The 19,105-nt window shown below is 55.1% G+C and overlaps 1 protein-coding gene across 9 annotated transcripts in view; it reads right to left on the bottom strand.

Annotated features, from left to right (window-relative positions):
* Positions 1-19,105, bottom strand: part of Kifc3 (kinesin family member C3) — a 64,694-nt gene that overhangs the window by 29,595 nt on the left and 15,994 nt on the right. For 3 of the 9 annotated variants that reach the window (XM_047527324.1, XM_047527323.1, XM_047527329.1), the window contains exon 3: positions 821-1,031. In XM_047527324.1, coding sequence (XP_047383280.1) covers positions 821-1,031 — 211 coding nt within the window. Of the gene's footprint in view, positions 1-492; positions 662-713; positions 783-820; positions 1,032-4,570; positions 4,589-5,312; positions 5,442-6,088; positions 6,109-19,105 lie in introns of those variants that run through there. The other 6 variants (XM_047527325.1, XM_047527332.1, XM_047527327.1 and 3 more) reach the window with 5 other exon arrangements.

The raw sequence follows: 19,105 nt of genomic DNA, 5'->3' as shown, positions 1-19,105 counted from the left end.
TAATGGCTCAGAGGGACAAACTGGCAAACTAAGCCCCTTTCCCTGTGAGTCAGAAGTGATAGACAGCAAATCCCTCCCTGAAAGCACCTCACCTGTACAACCCTGGCTCCCACACTCCCTGGGCCATCTGCCCACACAGTAGCTGGGAGAAGGGTCATGGGCAGCTCCCCTGCCCTGACAATTCAGCCCCTACCTGGAATCAGAGTAGCTGCTCACTCCTGATGTTCCTGCACCAGGGGACATGACCCAGAAAGACAAGCTGGCTCTGACAGCTCCCCTGGGGGCCACAGGGGCCCAGAGCCCAGGACCCCGTCACCATGCACCTGCTGTCAGGGTCTCTACAAAGGCCACTGTGGACCTTAAGTTGAGCGCAGAGCACCCAAACCCCGCCAGCCACACTCGGGAGCCGCCTCGATCCACTCCTCCTGCCCTGGACGGGCGAGCCCCGGCGGGATCAAGTGTCAGCGCCGGCAAAGCAGTCGCTTCACCTACCTTGTTTACCAGCCTCTGGCAGAGACTTGAGCGAGCCCCCCCGGCAAGCCACCAGCAGATCACAGAGCCCCGACCTGGCTCGGTGAGCAGGAACGGGGTTGATCCCCTGCTCTCGGGCCGGTCAGGGTCAGCCCGCTTCCGAGCCGCCTGCTTCCAGGCAGGGGCGCAGGAAGGAGCCGAGAGCGCGCTCCACGCCCGGCTCGCCGGTACCCTGTAATTACCTGACAGCTCCGACTGAGGTTAGGAACCGGCGAGAAACCTCAGTCTCATCTCTGGTATCTGGAGGAAGGAAGGGAAATAAAGAGGCATTTTAAAAATGCGGACTCACCAGTTCTCAACCTCCCCGGGCCGGTGTGTGGGAAAGGGCGGGCGGCGGGGCTGGCTGCGGCTGGGGCGGGGCGAGCCATCCCAGGCTCGGGCTCCCGGGCCCGGCCCACTCTCCACAGGCCCCGCAGTGAGGGCGTGGCTCCCAGGTTCCACGTCCTGCGAGAGGGGACCATGGCCCGGGGCTCAGCAGCCTCCTCTGGGTGCCGGGCAGCCTGCAGAGAGAACACGGGAAGAGAGCTTGAGGAGGGCCGGGAGCACCCTGGCCGTCTGCCACGGGCTGTGCTGGGTCACCTGTCACCCAGAGCAGCCTGGGTGGCAACATCCCCCAAGGACCCTGGGCTCGCAGGAAGGAATGGAGTCTCTCTCTCTTTTGGGGGTGCTTGTTCCCGAATAGGGAGGCCCAGAAGTGGGCAAGGAGTGCTCAGGTGTGTCTATGGCCCTCCGAGGAGACCCCACAACTGAGCCTCTCTTCCCTGGAGCCTGGCTGCAGGAAGGCATGGCCCGGCACGCTCCGGGTGGAGGAAGTGCAGGGAGCTGGCAGCATCCTGGTAAGTCTCGCCCTTTTTCTTGGAGACTTCTCATTTTCTAATCATGATCAGCCACAGGCTTAACCTTTAGCCTTCAGGCTCCTCTGCCTCACACCTGTGCCTGGTGCCTAATGCTCTGAACGTTAGCATTTCACTGAGGAGGGGCTCAGAAGAGCAGGGACTGGCCAGCCCGGTTTATATATGGCAATTCACCATCCACTCAGCCCTACACCCCAGTAGCCTTCCTCTGAACCAAGGGCATGGCAGCACGCTGCCAGGTGTTGAGATACCAACATCCATTTATTCTCCATTTAATAAAAAATTTTTAATGTTTTATAGTTGTAAATGGACAAAATATCTTTATTTATTTATTTTTATGTGGTGCTGATGATCAAACCCAGTGCCTCCCATGTGCCCGGCAAGCGTTCTACTGAGCCCCAGCCCCAGCCCCTCCATTTAATAATTATTTACTGAGTGCCTACGATGTGTGAAGGGTCACAGGCAGCTTCCCATGGACTTCCTATCAGGAGTACTCTTTGATCAGGGGAGACATGACCTCAAAGCTTTCCAACAGAAGGGAGATAAACACTTCAATAAATACTCATGGTGTGAGAAGATACAGGGAGGCTGGAAGTAGTGCCAGGCACGAGGTGGTGTGGGAAACAGAGGTGGGGCGGGGAGCTCTGGCCAGGACAGAACTGAACAAACAGAGCAGAACAGAGTTCAAACATTCACTACTTTCATCCCCTACCCCCCCAGAACTGGGAACGGACCAGGGGCACTCCACCACTGATCTATTTCCCCAGCCCTTTTTATTTTTTGAGACAGGGTCTTAATGAATTACGAGGCTGGTCTTGAACTTGCAATCATCCTGCCTCAGCCTCCCAAGTCACTGGAATTGCAGGTGTGCACCACCACATCTAATGCAGTCACTGCTTTATTGAGCACCTACTGTGTGCAGAGCAGCCTTGAGGACATTTAAACTGATTGAGCTACAGTCCCAGATTCAGCTAAGCCACAAAGTCTGCTTGGAGAGATGATATGGGGTTTGGTTTTGGTTTTAATACTAAATTAGGGACACCCAAGGGACTGCCTATGGAGCTACCAGTGCTGTGGGCCACTTTCCCCATCCCTCACTCTGGTCACCATTTCCTGCCAGGTAGCAAAGACATCTGCTTGAACGGGGTCCACTGCCTGACCCACTTTCACCCCCCATGAGGACGGGGCTCAGGACACATCCACCTTTGTGGCCCCACAGCATGGGGCCTGAGCTGCGCCCACACCAGGAGCTCACCGTGGCTTCCTGGATGAACACCCTGAAACGAACACCCCAAACACTCCGACTGAAGCTTGGAAGAGAGGTCAGGGCAGGCAGCAAGACCCAGAGCAAAAGGCCACGGCTGCCAGAGGTAAGGGTACAATCACCAAGGGTTGAGCAAGAGAAGAGGTAACTAGGCGAGGACAGGGCTCCGTCCAGGGGCGGGAAGGGAAGCTGGTGAAGAAGGAAAATCAGAGAGGTGTCAGGGATGCCAGGCACGTCCAGAATCTTCAGTAGAGAGCGAGTGAGAAGGAAAGGACAGTCAGGTGGCGATGTCGAGGTGGAAGAAAGATGGGGGGTCCTTTAAGAGAGATCACCAGACCAGGGCAGAGGGAAATCAGGAAGGTCCGGGAGAGGGTTGGGGGCCAGAGGAAGCAGCTCCTCCATTCTCCTTGGGGAAGTCTGGGGAGGAGGGGAGGGAGAGGAATTTAGAACAGGGGAGTCGGCACTGCTGGGTAGACAGAGGTGCAGGAGCAAATGAAGTATTGAGGGAGCGGGGAAAAGTCCAGGGCGGGAGGCCTGAAGTTTTGGTCTCTGAGGTTGCAGAGCTGAAACCTGCAAGCAGAGCATCGTGGTTTCCTTCCTTGACTGAGGAAGGCAGCTTAGAGGAGGCTGCTCCTGGGTGCTTCGCACTGGAAGGGGACAGGAATGTGGCCAAAGGACGGGGCAGAGCCTACTCCAAATACATGGTCCAGCACTACCCAGGAGCTGAAATGAACCAGCAGGGAGTGGCAGAACGAAAGGCCGCAGACACCCGGCCCCTTCTCTGGGCCATGTGAGACAGAGCTGGGCAAAACTCAACCCCGCCACCAGGGGCAAGGAAGGAGAGACAGGTCCACCTGTGTGCCAGCTCCTGGCAAGGTAAGATGGTGCCCTGCACTGAGGGCTGACTCCACGATTGAGAGAGGAGGCTTTGAGGGAGATCAGCCAGGTCCAGGGCACAGGGTGGGAGGAGACCATTTTTCTGTGCTATCAGGAAGGGAAGTTGGAGTGGCTGCCAGGAAGATGTCGGGAAGAAAGAGGAAGGGTGTGTGCTGATCCCCAAAAGGAAAAAGCAGCCCAATTTAGCAGCTGGAGGGATGTGAAGGTCAAATGTATCAAGGAATCCCAAGCAAGCTCAGGTTCCAGGCCAAGAAAGAGGTTCTATACTCTCTCTGCTCAGTGCATAAGCCTCTGATACCCAACCTGTGTCCTGGGACCTCTATGGACCTAAGATTCATGGGTTAGGGAAGTGGGACTGGTTCAGAACTTGGCTCTGTCACTTTGTAGACTTGTGACCTTTGAAGAATTACTTTGCTTCTCTGTGCCTCGTTATCGCCATCTGTAAAATGGGAGCAACTCCACCTTCTAAGGTTGATCCAAAGATTAGACAATGCACATGTATGCAGTATGCAGAACAATGCTAGCATCTACAAAGAGCTCAAAACGTTCATTTTTCAGTGACTTTGCTCCCGTGGTGGGTGAATGCAAAGAGCCTGGTTGGTAGAGAGGGCATCTGCCTCTTGGTTTGGGCCAGGACACGAACTGCAGCCGTTCCCACTGCCCTAGACCAGGGACAAAGTTTGAGGGACGGACTTAACAGCCTCCCCCCCATGCCAGACTGCTGCTGGGAAGAGCTTGTTCCCCTGGGAGAGTGGGGGGTGGGAGGGTTGGACAGGAGCTGGGACTTCCCCTGCACAACATCAAACATCCTGGGTTTTCCAGGGCAATCCAGATTTCAAAGCCTCTGCTCCCCGGTGCCATTACAGGCAGCAGAACTCACCACCCCGTGTCCCTGTAGTCCAATCACTGCGAATCCAGAGCCCCATTCTGAGGCTGCATTCCTAGCAAATGACTCTGCCTGGCCAAGGAGATGGCTACTTTGTCAAGGGCAGAAGGAATAGCCCCACCAAGGACCAGTACTCACCTAGCCGAGGGCTGAGAAAAAGCCAGGGAAGGTGAAAGGCAGGCTTGTGGTCACAACCCTCAACCTTGAGACAGATGTTTTGTGGGGTCGGGATGACAAATGGTACTCGAGAATTTACATACAGCTTCCTCTTTAAAATCTCCCGGGACCAGGCCCCTTCCCTGCCAGCCGAGTTGGGTTCCGGCTCTAACTCGCATGGGGTTGCAGGGGGCGGCTTCTGGGCTCTCCCTCCCTGCTGTGATTCCCGGGCTGCAGCTGTCAACGGCCCAATTCCTACTGTTGAGAGGACACTGCCCAGGCCCTGCTTCCTAACCTCGCCTCGGGGCTGGCGCACCCCACCCTCGGCCTGCCAGGGAGAAAGCGAAATGTCCAGAGGACGTGGTGGGAGGGACCTAAACGGCAGCTTTCCAGGGTGTCCAGGGGGTGCGGGGGATCCCTGCAGGGGAGGGGGCGGTGCTAATTGACAAGCGGCTCCCAGGCAGGTATGTGCTCTTTCTCGCAGTTGCAATCTGAACAGGGTCCCCAAGCTGCTCCGATCCCAGGGGACATGCCACCCCCATTCCCCCGGAGCAAGGTGCTCTGCTGGGGAACCCCATGTACAGCTAGGTCTCGGAGCCCGGTCCTCCCCGCGCCCCACCAGGTCCTGGCCGAAGGGTCCAGCGGGCAGAATCAGCCGCTGCTACGCCCCTATTGGTGGGCTGGGTGGAGCCCGATTGCTCAGCCCGCCGGAGCCCCGACTCACCGGCCTGGCGAAGGCAGGATCCCGGTGTCGCCGCAGCGCCCGGGGCTCGGCCCGGCACGGCCAGCCGGCGGGAGGCAGCTCCACGCCACCGCCTCCTCGGCTCGGCCCGCCCCGTGCCCGCCCCTCCCGCACACTTTCCACAGGAAATGATTAACTCGAGCAGCGGCGCGTTCCCATGGCAACCTGCTCTGACTGGTGGGGGGGTGCCGGTGGTGCGCGCGCACTCACTCAAGACTGGGGCTCACATACACACACACACACACACACACACGCACACGCACACGCACACGCACACGCACCCGCTGGTGCATACATACCGGCACACGTGCTGGTGCCCTCTATTACCAACTCATGCCTGCCCACGTGCCCTCACGCCCAGTGCACCGCAACACCACTGCAACACCTCTGCTTCCCCGGGCATTCCCACCTTCTCTGGTGCGTTTGTAACAATGTTACACTCACACTAGTACACACGGCTTCAAAATCAGTACAAAACTTTCTCCCACTGTAGCTAGTACTCCAGTACGCTTTGTTTCTCACACACTCTAGAGGTTTTCTTCCCATTCTAGCACACAGGCGCACTTGCTCAGGAAACTGCACATGGACACACACACACACTCACACTGCTGTGCAACACTAGTACAAGCTCTCACCAGTCTAGCACCCAGCCAAGGCAGGCTTCCTTCCCAGCCCCAGCTCCTGCTTGCCCCATCCCAGCAAGGAACATCTTTCAGGAACAGGGAAACCGCTTGGGGTTTTTCCCCTGTAAACCATACCTTTAAGATCCAGTGAAAACACCTGGGAGCCTCAGAAGAGGCATGGGGGAGAGCAGGGAGCCTGCCAGCTAAGGGAGACAGCTGACCCAGAGAAGCCACTCTGTTCTTTGTCTCGGGAACAGAGGCTGCATTTTATTCCAGAGTCAGCAGCAGTATGCCCCTCCGGGGTGCGGAAGGAGGAGAAAGACTTAGCTCAGAAGCCAGCCCAGTGCAGGCCGATGCAGGCAGATAACCCGAGGAGGGTGGGTAGGGGGATGGCCCAGGAGGAGCAGGCCAGCCCTGGAGGTGGCCATGCAGCTCCGTTGGGTCTGTCTCCTGCTGCTGCCCAGGCACTGGGCTGGCAGTCAAGAATCTGGACCGGAGACAGAGCCAAGGGCCTGGGCCTCAGGGCGTCCTGGATGCCAAGCCAGGACAGTTGCAATCCCCCAGCTGGAACAAGGCTAGTGCATGTTTTATTTTCCAAGATTCCTGAGTGAAGTCCTGCTAGAGGGTAATTGTCACTGTCCTGGAATCGTTCCTTGCAGAGTTGGATTTCCAGCTAAGAACTGGGAGAGCCTTCCTGGTGGGAGGGAGGACCTTGTTTTCACAGTGGCATTCTCTGAGCGGCAGACAGCGGCAGTCGGTGGGACTGCAAGGTTGGGTGAAGGAGAAACTTCTTCAGATTTCTGACCAACTACCTCTCTAGTTGATTGGGATGGTTGGAGGAGTCTGTCTTTAAAGTTTCAGAATAAAACCAGGCCTCATCTTACTTGAGGATTGGTAACTGACATTAACTGTAGGTTCCTTCTAACAAAAGGACAAAGATTTTTAAATTAATAACATTTATTGTTCTTTTCTTCTCTGATTACAAAAGTAATAGATGTTCATTGTAACTGTAATCCCACCAGTTGGACTTAAATGCTGCCCATGCTTCACTACAGCATTTTTTTATTCTGTGCACATAATAGATACCATTTATTCAAAGTTAAACACTGTACCTGGTGCTAAACTTTTTATAAACAAGATCCTATTTAACCCTGTTCACCCTATGAGGTGGGCACCAATGGATCCCTATTTTTTCAAGAGAGGAAACTGAGCCTGAGAAAGTTCATTCAGTGTGTGTCAGAGCTGAGTGACAACCCTGGGAGCTCACGTGTACATAGAACTTAAGATCAAAGCACCAGAAGGAAAGAAGAAAATGGAGCCATTACCATTTTCAAATGGAGGCATTTTTGAAATTTTAGCAAAACTCTGGTTTAAAATGTAAACACTAATTGTTAGATGATTGTTAGAATTGAAGAATACCCAGTTTGGGGCCGGGATGGAGCCCAGTGGCTTTGGCCTTGACCCTTCCTGCCCGCCCACCTTCTGCTGGAGGCATTGCTGTCTCAGGGAGGGGAGGACAAAGGCAGTGGCCAGAACGCTGCATACCCTCGTCTGCCCTGTTCTCCGGGTGCAGTCAGCAGTGCCATCTTTGCGTTCAAAGGGCCTGAAACCCTCCACGTCCACATATCCATCAGAGAAGTGGCCAAGGGCCAGAGAGCTCCTTTCCCCAGAGAGAAGCAAGAAGGGGAATGGAAAACCAGACTGTGTTTGATCTGCTCCTCATAGCAACCTGGAGTCCAGCACAGATAAGATGAACATGACTTTCCAGTTTTAACAATTTCACTTAAGATCCGATCACCCCCAGGCTTTGGCAAGAGCTTTCCTCCCTGCCCAGAAGGCCTCTCACCTTCACCTGCTTGCACCTGCCTCCACTCACCTTTATCTGACCAATCCCAGCCTGTCTTTCAAGTTTCTGGAAGCCTAGAGACTAGTGAGCATCCTTGACCCTCCACCCAGCAGTGCGGTGGCCTTTTCCCATGCACACCATCCCCTCCTTCAGCAGGGTCCTTTCCTGACATGGACAGGGAAAACCAGAGCACAGGGCAGTGTCACATGCATGCCACTGAATATACCCTACTCATGTAGAGTTTAGAGGCAAACAGGATGCAAGAAACAGATAAAAACAGACTTTATTTCCCACGTGAACTAACGATGCTTTCTACCAAAAGGAAGGGAGAGGGTCCTTAGGCAATTATTTCAGTGTGGTCAGTTAGGAACACCCTAGGGCTACAAAAAGTGCTTATCCTCTCACGATCCTGAGTGAGAATTTATTTTTTTTCTTGGAGATGGGTCTCCCTTTGTTGCTGAGGCTGGCCTCTAACTCCTGGACTTAAGCAATCCTTCTACTTCAGCCTCTCAATTAACTTGGACTATAGCCCTATGCCACTGTGTCCAGCTGACAGTTTCTTGAAGTGAGAGATCATTCTGTAGTTAAGAGTCCCATACGAAGGGCCAGATGGCAGTTGCACTGTCAATAATTCCTGCAACTTGGGAGGCTGAGGCAAGAGGATCACAAGTTCAAGGTTAACCTCAGTAACTTACCAAGCTCCTTGTCTCCAAATTAAAAAAAAATAAAAATGGAAATGTAGCTCAGTGATAAAGTGCTCCTAGGTTCAATCCCCAGCACACACACACACACAAAGTCCCTATCAAGTAATCCTGACTCCATCAACTGCTAGTTAGAACCTGTGTCTTCCAATACCCTGAACTGTCCATCAGAAACACCAGAGGAACATTATCCTGTGTAAATTTATGATTTCACAAATGGTATGCCTTTACTCCATGTACAAACAGAGAAACAACATGTATTCCATTTGTTTACAATGAAAGAAAGAAAGAAAAGAAAGAAAGAAAGAAAGAAAGAAAGAAAGAAAGAAAGAAAGAAAGAAAGAAAGAAAGGGAAAGAAAACACCAGAGGAAGAGCTGGAGAAGACCCCAGTGGAGGTCAGGGCCATGTGCACTCAGCTTCGCAAGCACTAAGTTTGACTGCCAGCTTTGCCCTCACCAGCATATTTGGAGGATTGTACTAACCTCACACCTGCTAGCTTCCAGGAAGCCCTGAGGCCATGAAGGGGCAAGGGTCTTGGAGGACTCTTGACTGGACCACAAATTCCTCCAGCCCTTGCCTGCTGCAGACTCTGCTCCCACAGGCACTGGGGACTCCACTATTAGAGCAAATTACACTTTTCATCTTTCTCTTCCCTGTCCCCTTCCTGCTCCAAGTTCCCTCCTTTCTAAAAGCTATATTGACTGGAAACTATTCTTCTATTTTCAGAGGTTCCTGCAGGGAGCCAAAGCGATCCTCCCCCAATCAAACCACCTTGCACCAGACAGTGACTGCCTTTCTGCTTTTCCCCAGGGACTGGCCTTAACAGAGCTGCCCCTACTCTCAGATGAGGGGAACCCAAAACCTATTCACACCGGGTGGAGGAATTTGGCAGAGATTCCCTCCCTAGGCACCCCAAGGTGGAAAGCAAACAGAGCTTTTTCCCCCCCTTTATCATTTCCTGTAGTCTAAAAAATGCAAGGAATGCAAACATGCGGGAGATAATGTATTTAAGCACAAGGTAATAAAAAGATTTAGCAAGAATGGCCGCGGGAGCAGCACAGCCAGATAAGCCCCGCCCCACCCGGCCTGCCCCGCCCCCTCCTCGCCCCCGCACCCACTCAATCTTCCCGGACGTCCCAAGCCGTCTGGCTCGGCGCTGGATGCTGTGCGGCTTCTCCCTGTTCCTAACGCTGTCCTCTGCCAGTTCTAATCCAAGACATCTTTTCCACGCGTCCCTATTTCTCATTCATGTCTCCCCATCTGGGTTTTCTTTGTTCTGCAGTTCTGGGGATGGAATCAAGCCCCTCACTCCCACCCCAAGCTAGGCAAAGTCTTCCTCACTGTGCTTTCTAGCCCCGGCTAGTTGGTTGGTTGGTTGGTGGTGGTTGTTGTTTTAGACAGGGACTCACTATATTGCCCACTCTGATCTCAAACTCCTGGGCTCAAGGGATCCTCCTGCCTCAGCCTTCTGAGTAGCTGGGGCTCCAGGCATGTGCCAGCACATCCACCAAAGACTAGGTTGGGTTTTTCTGCACAAATGTATTAGAAACCAACAAAATAAAAAGTCCCCAGATCTCACTACCTTAACTTAAAGTCATTGGACCAGATTTTCTTTCTGGTAACTGATCTTGGGCAGACATCATTTCTACAGTTAAAAGAGACAGTAGGAATCTATGGTTGCCAGGTGTGTTGGTGCACACCTGTAATCCCAGCGACTCAGGAGGCTGAGGGAGGAAGATGGAAAATCAAAGCCAGTATCAGCAACTTAGCGAGGCAATGAGGAATTTAGTGAGACCCTGTCTCTAAATAAAAAATAAAAGGGCTGGGGATGTAGCTTAGTGGTAGAGTACCTATTGGTTCAATTTCCATGTCCACACACACCAAAAAAAAAAGGAAAGCAATAGTTATTAGTGGGTTTGGGGTCCGCTGAGTGGATGCAGGCTTGAACCTGGTTCAGCTACTTTGTCTGTGCCTAGTTTCTCCCATGAACATGGGGCTAGCAGGGTTTCTGCGACATAAACTAGAGCAAGCTTGAAACACTCATCATCTGGCACCCAAAGGCATTTTCAAGAACACAAGCTGAGTTGGTGAAAAGCAGATTAGACAGAAAGTTCTACTCCGGCTGGGCATGGTAGCGCACACCTGTCATTCGAGCAGCTTGGGAGGCTGAGGCAGGAGGATTGCAAGTTCAAAGTCAGCCTCAGAAATTTAGTGAGGCCCTAAGCAACTTAGAGAGCCCCTGTTCAAACTAAAAAATAAAACAAAGGCTGGGATTGTGGCTGTGTTGTAAAGCACCTCTGGGTTCAATCCCCAGTACAGAAAAAAAAAAAAAAGAAGAATTTTCTATTGTGCCTATTCTCACTTTCTGTCACATAATGAGCACGGTCTACATTGCTTTTTCCTTCTCAGGTCTGCTCTTTTCTGCAGACCCCAGGCTGAGACTGGGGTCCTATTGAACAGTTGCTGTTTTACGTGGCTGTAGAATATTCCACTGAGTAACCACTCTTCCTGACCGAGCTGACCATGCCACAGGCAGGCAGGGCAGAGTGAAGAGCTTCGACTTTTGCACTTTATAAAATTATCGCTATTGACACCCCCCCCACACACACACAAATCCATGTGCTGGGGGGCGGGGAGAAGACGGGCTGTCGATTTCATAAACTCTTTCTGAATAGAGTCGGAGCATTTTGTTTTCACTTTCTAAACATGCCGCCCGATTGCCCTCGGAAGGGCTGAACCAAATATACAGGTCGCTGGCCGCGCGTTTCGATGAGAATCACTTTCTGTGCTAAGTTACAGCTTTTTTCTGGGATCTGGAATTCTTGCCCTGGCTGGTTCTCCTGGGAGGCTCATGCGGGATGCCTGAGTGACGGCTGTCAGGAGAGGGGCGTGTCTGGCTCCACCGCTGCAGGATGCTCAGGCTGGGAGCGTTTGTCAGCGGGGTGGGGCCGGGTGGGGTCCTGCCTGCTCTGAAGGCCCCAGCTGCCTTCCCAGGTGGGTTCCCCTGACCCTGCTGTCTAGCAACACACTGAGAACCCCCGGGGGGACCCCGTCCACTAGTGCTACTCATACTATTTCTGCTCTCACCTCTCCTGGCGTTGGATGCTGGCGTCTTGCAACAAGTGAATTGGTCACTGCTGGAAAGCAAATCCCTGGGAGGTGGACAGGGGAGCCACCAGGTAAGGGGAAGCCCCGTGCTTAGAAACCACAGCCCAGCCCCCACCGCCCTGCCCACCTCTGGCACCCTCACTGCCCTTAAGCTGTAGCATCGCCTTGGCCAGGCAGCATGGCAGCCGCCACTGCCCCTGGGCCGGGCCCCCTCCTCCGGGAGTGGCCCGTGTTTGCAAACAGCAACGGAAGTTTTGACGCGGCTGATCAGCCAGCCTCCCACGGCTCTCCCCTCCCTCGGTTCTTAGTCATCCTTACAAGGCTCAGCCTCCTGCTCCTGGCCACCTCACTGACCAGGTGACAGGGAAGAAGTGAGGAGGAGCCCTGTAGCTTCAGCGGCTTCCTGGGAAGGGGAGGGTTCAACTTCCAACCACCCAAACAACCAGAATGTGCAGGGCCTTGAACGCCAGGGAGGGATTGAGTCCAACTCAGCTTTCATCTGCTGGAGGCCATTTGTGTGCCAAGCGCAGGGCAGACTCTTTACAGGCATTTCCTCCTTTGATCTCGATTCATAGTCACATCACGTATGGCGGGTGTTAGTCCCATTTTAAAGGTGGAGAAGCTGAGGTACCGCCTTACGAGCAGGGCTGGGGGGGGCCCATGACTATGCAGGGAGTCACTCGGGAGGGGGCTCGGAGTGCTGGATGTCTCAGGGCAGCTGTGTCCTCAACATGCTGTGTGACCCGGGACAGACTTCTTCTGTCACCTGGTGTCCCTTGCTGGGTAATTGAGCAGGGTGGGCTGTTGCAGCCTGGAGGAAGTGAAGCTCTGGAGAGGAAGGAGGCCAGAGGGAGGGAGACCTGCAGAGGCTGGCCTTGGGATCTGCCTTCTGGGAGTAGGGCCGGTCCCCAGCCAGCCCCCTGCCCCCACCCGCACTCTGGAGCCCCGGCAGGGTGTTAATGTGGACACCCCTGGGCCCTGTCCCCTGGCCTCCTCAGAACTGAAGTGCAGGTGCGTGTGGGGCTGGAGGAATGGCGGGACGGTGTGGGAAGACGGGCGGAGCCAGAGCAGGCGAGACCCTGGGAATCAGGGCGAGGGCTGCTCAGCTGGGGGCTGGGGACCCCGGGCTGGCCAGGGGCTGTCCAGTTGCACCCCTGAAGGTATGAGTAGGAAACCCCCACTGTTCCCCAGGGGCCCCGCCAGCTGGGACTGTTCATGGGGACCAGAGACGGGGTCCTCCCAGAGGCAAGGCCAGCCCAGCCTCTGTCCTGACCAGGGGACCCACAATGAGGGCAGAGTGGACAATACGAGGCAGGGGCTCATTCCACTCCTGCTGTTGGGCCATTGTACTGACAGAGGAGGGCCACCAGGGTGTGGAGGCTCTGCTTTCTGTCACTATCTCCCCCAGCAGGACACAGCCCACCAGCCAGGCGCCCGTCCACCCAGGCACCTCCACCCCCACCCCCGCCTCCTGGGCAGGTGGCATCCGATGGCCCCATCCAAGGTGAACCGAGGGGTGCCCTTGGAGACTCTGGCCACCTTCTGAAGACGGGGGTTTCAACCCACATGTCCCCACGTGCCCGTGTGACAGTTACTCAGGTTCCACTCTGCTCCGCAGTGAGCCTCTGGGTCCTGCTCATGCCCAGGAACTCCCAGCAGCAGCAGCACTGCTCATGGGGGGCAGGGGGACACCTCACAGGACCAGGGAGCCCGAGGCAGTCACAGACCCTCAGCCTGAAGACTGCTCCCCACGCTCCCAGGGCAGAGGCACGTGGTGGGCCCAGGCGGGCGGCGGCCGAGGCGGGTAGATTGCCCTGGCGTTGGGTGGGGTTTGGGGGCACCTGCCCCACCCCCAGCCGTGAGGTGTGGTGCCATGAGTGGCCCCCTCTTCAGAGGCCATCAGGCAGGCTGGCTCCAGGCCAGTCATTACCCCTGCCTCTTGGGTGGTCGTGGGGTCCTTGTCCCACAGGTCACTCCTCAGCAGGCGTCCACCCACACAGCCTTCCTTCCATTAGCCCTCCCTAGGACACCATCTTGTACAACCTTGAATTCACTACGTTCCTACCTGCTTTCCTTGTGCCTGTGGTTATGTCAATGACGACAGCCTAGACACCTTGTGAGACCCAATGCCTCTGTGGGTCCTTCCTGACACTTCCCAGTCAGAAGTCCTCAGGGCCACCTACCCTTCCCTTAGCTCACTAGCACTTGATAGGCGATTGTTGGGAACATGATAATCTTCCTGATTCAGACTCCCATGCTGTGTGACTTTGGGTAAGGCAGTTAACCTCTCTGTACCTCACCGTCCAACATAGGTGATATTTATTGAACACGTGCTATGTGCCAGTGACCATGTACCTCGTACTTTATGTGCATGATCACATTCAATCCTTACAGCTCATTACCCAGGCACAGTGATTACCTGTAATCCCAGCTACTTGGGGGACTGAGCCAGGTGGATCACAAGTTTGAGGCCAGCCAGAACAATATAGTGAGATCCTCTCTCAAAATAAATAATACAAAGGACTGGGGATGGCACAGCACCCCTGTGTTCAGTCCCCAGTATCAGGAGAGAAAACAAAAGCACTCCCACCATTATGGTCATTTGCTCTTCTTTCTGTCTGCCACCAAGCCTGGCATGCAGCAGACACTCAGACTCCATTAAATGGAATTACGGATGGGGTAGGAGGGGCTTGGACAGGAAGGAGTTCCAGAGTCACCGCCCTGCTCTTGCCCCAGAGTGCTCAGGGGTAGCCCTGTCCCAGTTGGGGCAGTACCGTCTTTGGAGCCTGGTGCTGACAGACAGTGGTGGCAGGGGAGCTGGGGGTGGCCTGCTGCCGCTTCTCCCATCAGCCCTGTCTTCGCCCACAGAAAACCGAGTCTGTCACAACCAGCCCAGCCGTGGGCGGAGCCCCGCAGCAAACAGGCTGACCTGGTAAGCTGTGACCAAGTTTCGGGGTCCTGGGAGACTGACTGGAAGCAGCATTTGTGCAGTTTGTAGCCAGGGTAGATCCTGGGTTGTTTTGCCAGCTCAAGGTCACAGGGACAGAGTGCCCTGCCTGTCCGTGTGCCCACCAGCCCCCGTGTGTTTGAGGATCCTTGACCCCTCTGAACATCTCCCAGAAGCCCCAGGGGCTGTTTCCAAGGTTCTCTGCCATCACCTCAAATCTAGCCTAGCGGGGTCCATAGCCACACCTGGTGCGCCTCTTCTACCTGGACGCCTCACAGGGCACCGAGACCAACACCTGAGCCCTGCTGAGTAGAAAGGAAGCTGAGCATCTGCACCTGGGTCCCGGCAGAAGAGGGAGACAGGTCTGCTCCCTCAGCCCTGCCCGCCAGGGCTCACCCCACCGCAAAGCTGCTGGGTTGGTGGCTTCACCAAGTTCTTCTTTCTCACCACAGAACCCCCAACCCCCCCCCCCCCACGCCTCTCCTTCCACCTCCCCACCACAGGCACACACCCAGTGCCTGGCGCCTGGATCAAATCTGTGCCCCGCAAGGACACGTGGAGGACCCCTGCCGGGCATCACTGAAGTCAGTGACCAACTCCATAGACTCACCAGGCTCCCCTGCTGCAGATGGACCTTGACATCCCTGACCCTCAGCTGGGGTGACGTGTTCAGGAGTCCTGTTCCTTTTCTCCTTCGTCTCTATGTAAACTAGTGGCCATGACCAGGCACCCACAGGAGAGGGGCTGCCAGACCCTCCTCCCCCAGATCTGAGCCACTGGATCTGCTACCTGTAGTTATTTGGGGAATGCGCCTGAGATGTCGGGGAGAGGGAGCCCCATTCTTTACAGCTCAAGTCCTTCAAACATCCCCATTCATAGGTGGGGAAAACTGAACCCCTCAAAGAGGAAGTAATCAGTCCAAGGAAAGTACCCAAACCAGGTATTCGGAGCTGAGGAGCGTGGAGAGATCCCACCTAAAACCCAAGCCACGAAGCTCCTTGACCCCAGCCCAGAAGGGGTGGCCAGCCCCAGAGGAAGTCGGGAAATGGAGTCAGCTCTTTGGTCCTCTAGTGTCTTGGGCCCTCCGTTCCTCTTGAGAAGGCATCGGAAGACCTGCTTTTGGTCTCTCAGCAGGAACCGGGCAGAGAAACAAGGGTTTTGGCCGCCACAGGGGAAACCTGGGCTCAGAACTGCCAGCATGAGTCACAGCCTCGCCAGGGAGCAGCTGACGTTCCCGTCTGCGCCTTACAAAACCACAACAGGCTGCGGAGTGACAGCCGGCTGCCCGAGTGTCGAGGAATGCTGTTGCCAGACAGGTTTCTGAGGCAGCTGTGAGCTGTGCTCCAGAAAGCAGGGCTGGGCTGCTGCCGCGGCGGGCGGCAGGCACGGGGCAGCCCCTGCCCCTCCTCACCGCAAGGACACGTGGAGGACCCCTGCCGGGCGTCACTGAAGTCAGCCACCACTTCTAGGGCAGCCACCTCCTCCAAGCCAGCACTCAGTGAAGAGGGTGACTTGGGGCAGCCACCCCACTGCACCCCTAGCAAGACTTGGGACCAGGAAGGTTGAGGGGCTCCCCACCCCTGGCAAGTCTGCCATCACACAGACCTCCCCTGCACCTTAAATAAGTTCCTAGTAAGAATGGTAACAACAGTGACGCCGGCAGGTCCTTACACAGCGCTCATTGTGGCCACGCACGGAATTGCAGCACGGAGCCCTTCTGCTGCTGTATCATGTATTAGTTTCACTGTGGCTGCTTTAACAAAATGACCACAAATTGGATGACTTAAAACAACAGAAATGTAGCCAGGTGCTGTGGTGCCTGCTTGCCCACAATCCCAGCTACTTGGGAGGCTGAAAGAGGACTGCATGACTCCAGAACACATTTAGGTTGGTTTTTGTTTTTGTGCTGGCGATTGAACTCAGTGGCACCCTACCACTGAACTACATCTCCAATCCCCAGCCCCACAACACTTAAATTTTTATTTTGAGACAGGGTCTTGCTAAGTTGCTAAGGCTGACCTTGAACTTGTGATCCTCTTGCCTCAGCCTCCTGAGTCACTGGGATTACAGATGGGCAGCAGGGCAGCTGTTTCTGATTAACAGGTCTTGTCCACCCCAGGTTCAACTCCACAAGGGGATCTAATGGAAACATCTCAAGGTTTTCTGAGCTAGCAGAGGCTATTTGCCCAGTGTGATCAATGGCAATGTTATGTTTCCTGATAACACCCACCAGGGCTTCACCTGCCAAGCTCATAAAAGGTATGCAAAGCAGCAGCTTCAGTTGACCTCAGGAGTCGGCACCATCCGACTGTCTTTTCCAGCAGCAAGGCCAGCTTTTTGAGTGGTTACAGAGTGGAAAAAATCCAGGTCAAGAACCCACAAGTTCTTACAGCTGGAGCTGAGCGGGGGTGTCTGGGAAGACGGCCACAGGCGAGGTGACTGCTGTTCCTCCAGAGCTCCCAGGGCAGACGCTGCCCCATCCTCAGCCCTGCGCTGGGCCTGGCTCCAGGCAGAGCCCAGCATTTTCTCACTTAATTCTCACTAGAGCCCCACAACAAGGTGACATCCATTTTTCCGGATGAGGATGCTCATTCCGCTGGCTGGAAGCCAAGCCAGAACTCGGGCCCGGCTCTGCTGGGCCTCGGTCTATAATGAGGGCCTTCATGGAGGGCTGGAGGCCCCTGGTGGGGAGCACCTTAGAGGACAGAAGGCTGGCATGGGGCCAAGGGGGGGGGTTAAGAGGGAGGACGGGACTGAGATCAGGAGCCCAGGGCAAGCAGTGTGCTCTAGAGCCACAGGGGACACGGAAAGAGGGCGGCACATGTCTTGGCCCAGGCAGGAAGGTGGGCCCACCTGTGTGGCCACTACCACTGGCAGCCAGAGTCTTAATACATAAAAAAGACTGCATCCCCTTCCAAGTGGAAAAGCCCCCTAGCTTTCCACGGAGCTGACGACAGAATCCAAAGTCCTTCCTGTGTTCCCCGGGGCCCTGCGGGGCCGGCCAGTGACCTCCCCTCAGCTCAGCGCCAGCTGCACAGGGTCCCTTCCTGATCCCCAGACAGGACACCCGGCCTTTGCACTTGCTGCTCCCTGTGCCCGCAGTGCCATTGCCTGTGCCCCACATGCCGGCTCCTCAGCCCTGCCTCCCAGCTCAGCGGCTCCTCCTCAGAGCAGCCTTAGGGTTGTGGCCTGTTATTCTCCATCTTACCTTCCTGCTTTGTTTTCTTGGTAGCCTCACTGCCACCACAATTATCCTGGGTACTGACCACCCGTTCCTTGATCGTCCTTGTCCCATGAAGGTAAGGACCTGCTATTGCTCCTGCTGACCCAGCCCCTGTCACCACACAGATGCACACAGGGCAGGTCCTCAGCAGGCCTTCACTGAATGGATAAATGAATGAGTTCAACAGAGAACACAGAGTCAGAGACAGATGACCAGAAGACTGCAAAAACAGGCTGGCCTGGCACAAGGATGTGGACAGAAGACTGGCCCGACCGAGCCGGTTTGGGAGGACGGCTGGCTAAGCCGGGGGGACTTCCTGGAGGAGTGCGGCCAGAGCCCATGAGAGGTTGCCTGAGTTCTGGCTGCAGCACCGGAGCAGAGCAGAGCCCCTTGGTGGACATCAACCTGCCAGCCCATAATCACAGCTTGGATGAGGAGGCGGAGGCTTCGGACTCAAAGGTGGATTTTCACCCTGTAACCCTCTGTGCCCATTTGCTGGACACCTCAGAGGAAATGAAGGTCAACTGCCCCTTGCCTTTTGCAGGCCTGGAGAAAGCAGAAGGTCAACCTTGTGTCTCCAAGTGCCCGGGGGGTCAGGGGGCATCATCCTTATGGGTATGGGAGGGCTAAGGGCCCCGAGGACAACGTTGACCTGAGAGTTCCTGAGGTTGACAGAAGCAATGCTGCAACCAAGCCACCAAGAAACTCCCCAGGGCACCGCGGCCCAGGGATTCAGAAATGTGCTCTGGGGTTAAGATCAGGGCCACCTCTCACTGGCCGAGCAATCTCAGGCTAGCCCCTTGACCTCCCTGGGCCTGGGCACTTGTCCTGCGAAGGGCGGCTGAGGATGAATGAGTTAAGGTACACAGTAGGTGCTCAATACATACATCACTTCTTAGGGACCAGCTATATGCCCAGGCACTGCTGGAGGCACCTCCATTCTGAGGAATAATGGCCTGGCCTCTTCAAAAGTGTCCATGTCATGAAGCCCTCAGGGACTGCTCCAGACTGAAGAGGCTAGAGGGACAGGACCACCACACACAGAGCCCGAGTCTGGGCTTCCTTTGGCCTTCAAGGACTCTCTGGGAACAGCTGGCAAAATCCCCATGTGGACTGTCGCTGAGACAGTTGTGTTTTGACATTCTTTTCCTGATTCTGTTGTTGTTCACTGGTTACAAGAGAGAACGTCTTGCTTTTAGGGATGCACACTGATGGATTTAAGGGGACAGAGGCAGGTCTGTGTCCTCCTCCTGAATCATTCAGAGAAGGAAAAATGTTAACACACAGGTAGTCAAATATTAACACTTGGGAAGAAGTTAAAAGAAA

The sequence above is a fragment of the Sciurus carolinensis genome, chromosome 16 (assembly GCF_902686445.1).
Source record: "Sciurus carolinensis chromosome 16, mSciCar1.2, whole genome shotgun sequence".
Classification (NCBI taxonomy): Eukaryota; Metazoa; Chordata; class Mammalia; order Rodentia; family Sciuridae; genus Sciurus; species Sciurus carolinensis.
The sequence above is the reverse complement of the archived record's forward strand: the minus strand, read 5'-3'. Positions and strand labels throughout refer to the sequence as shown.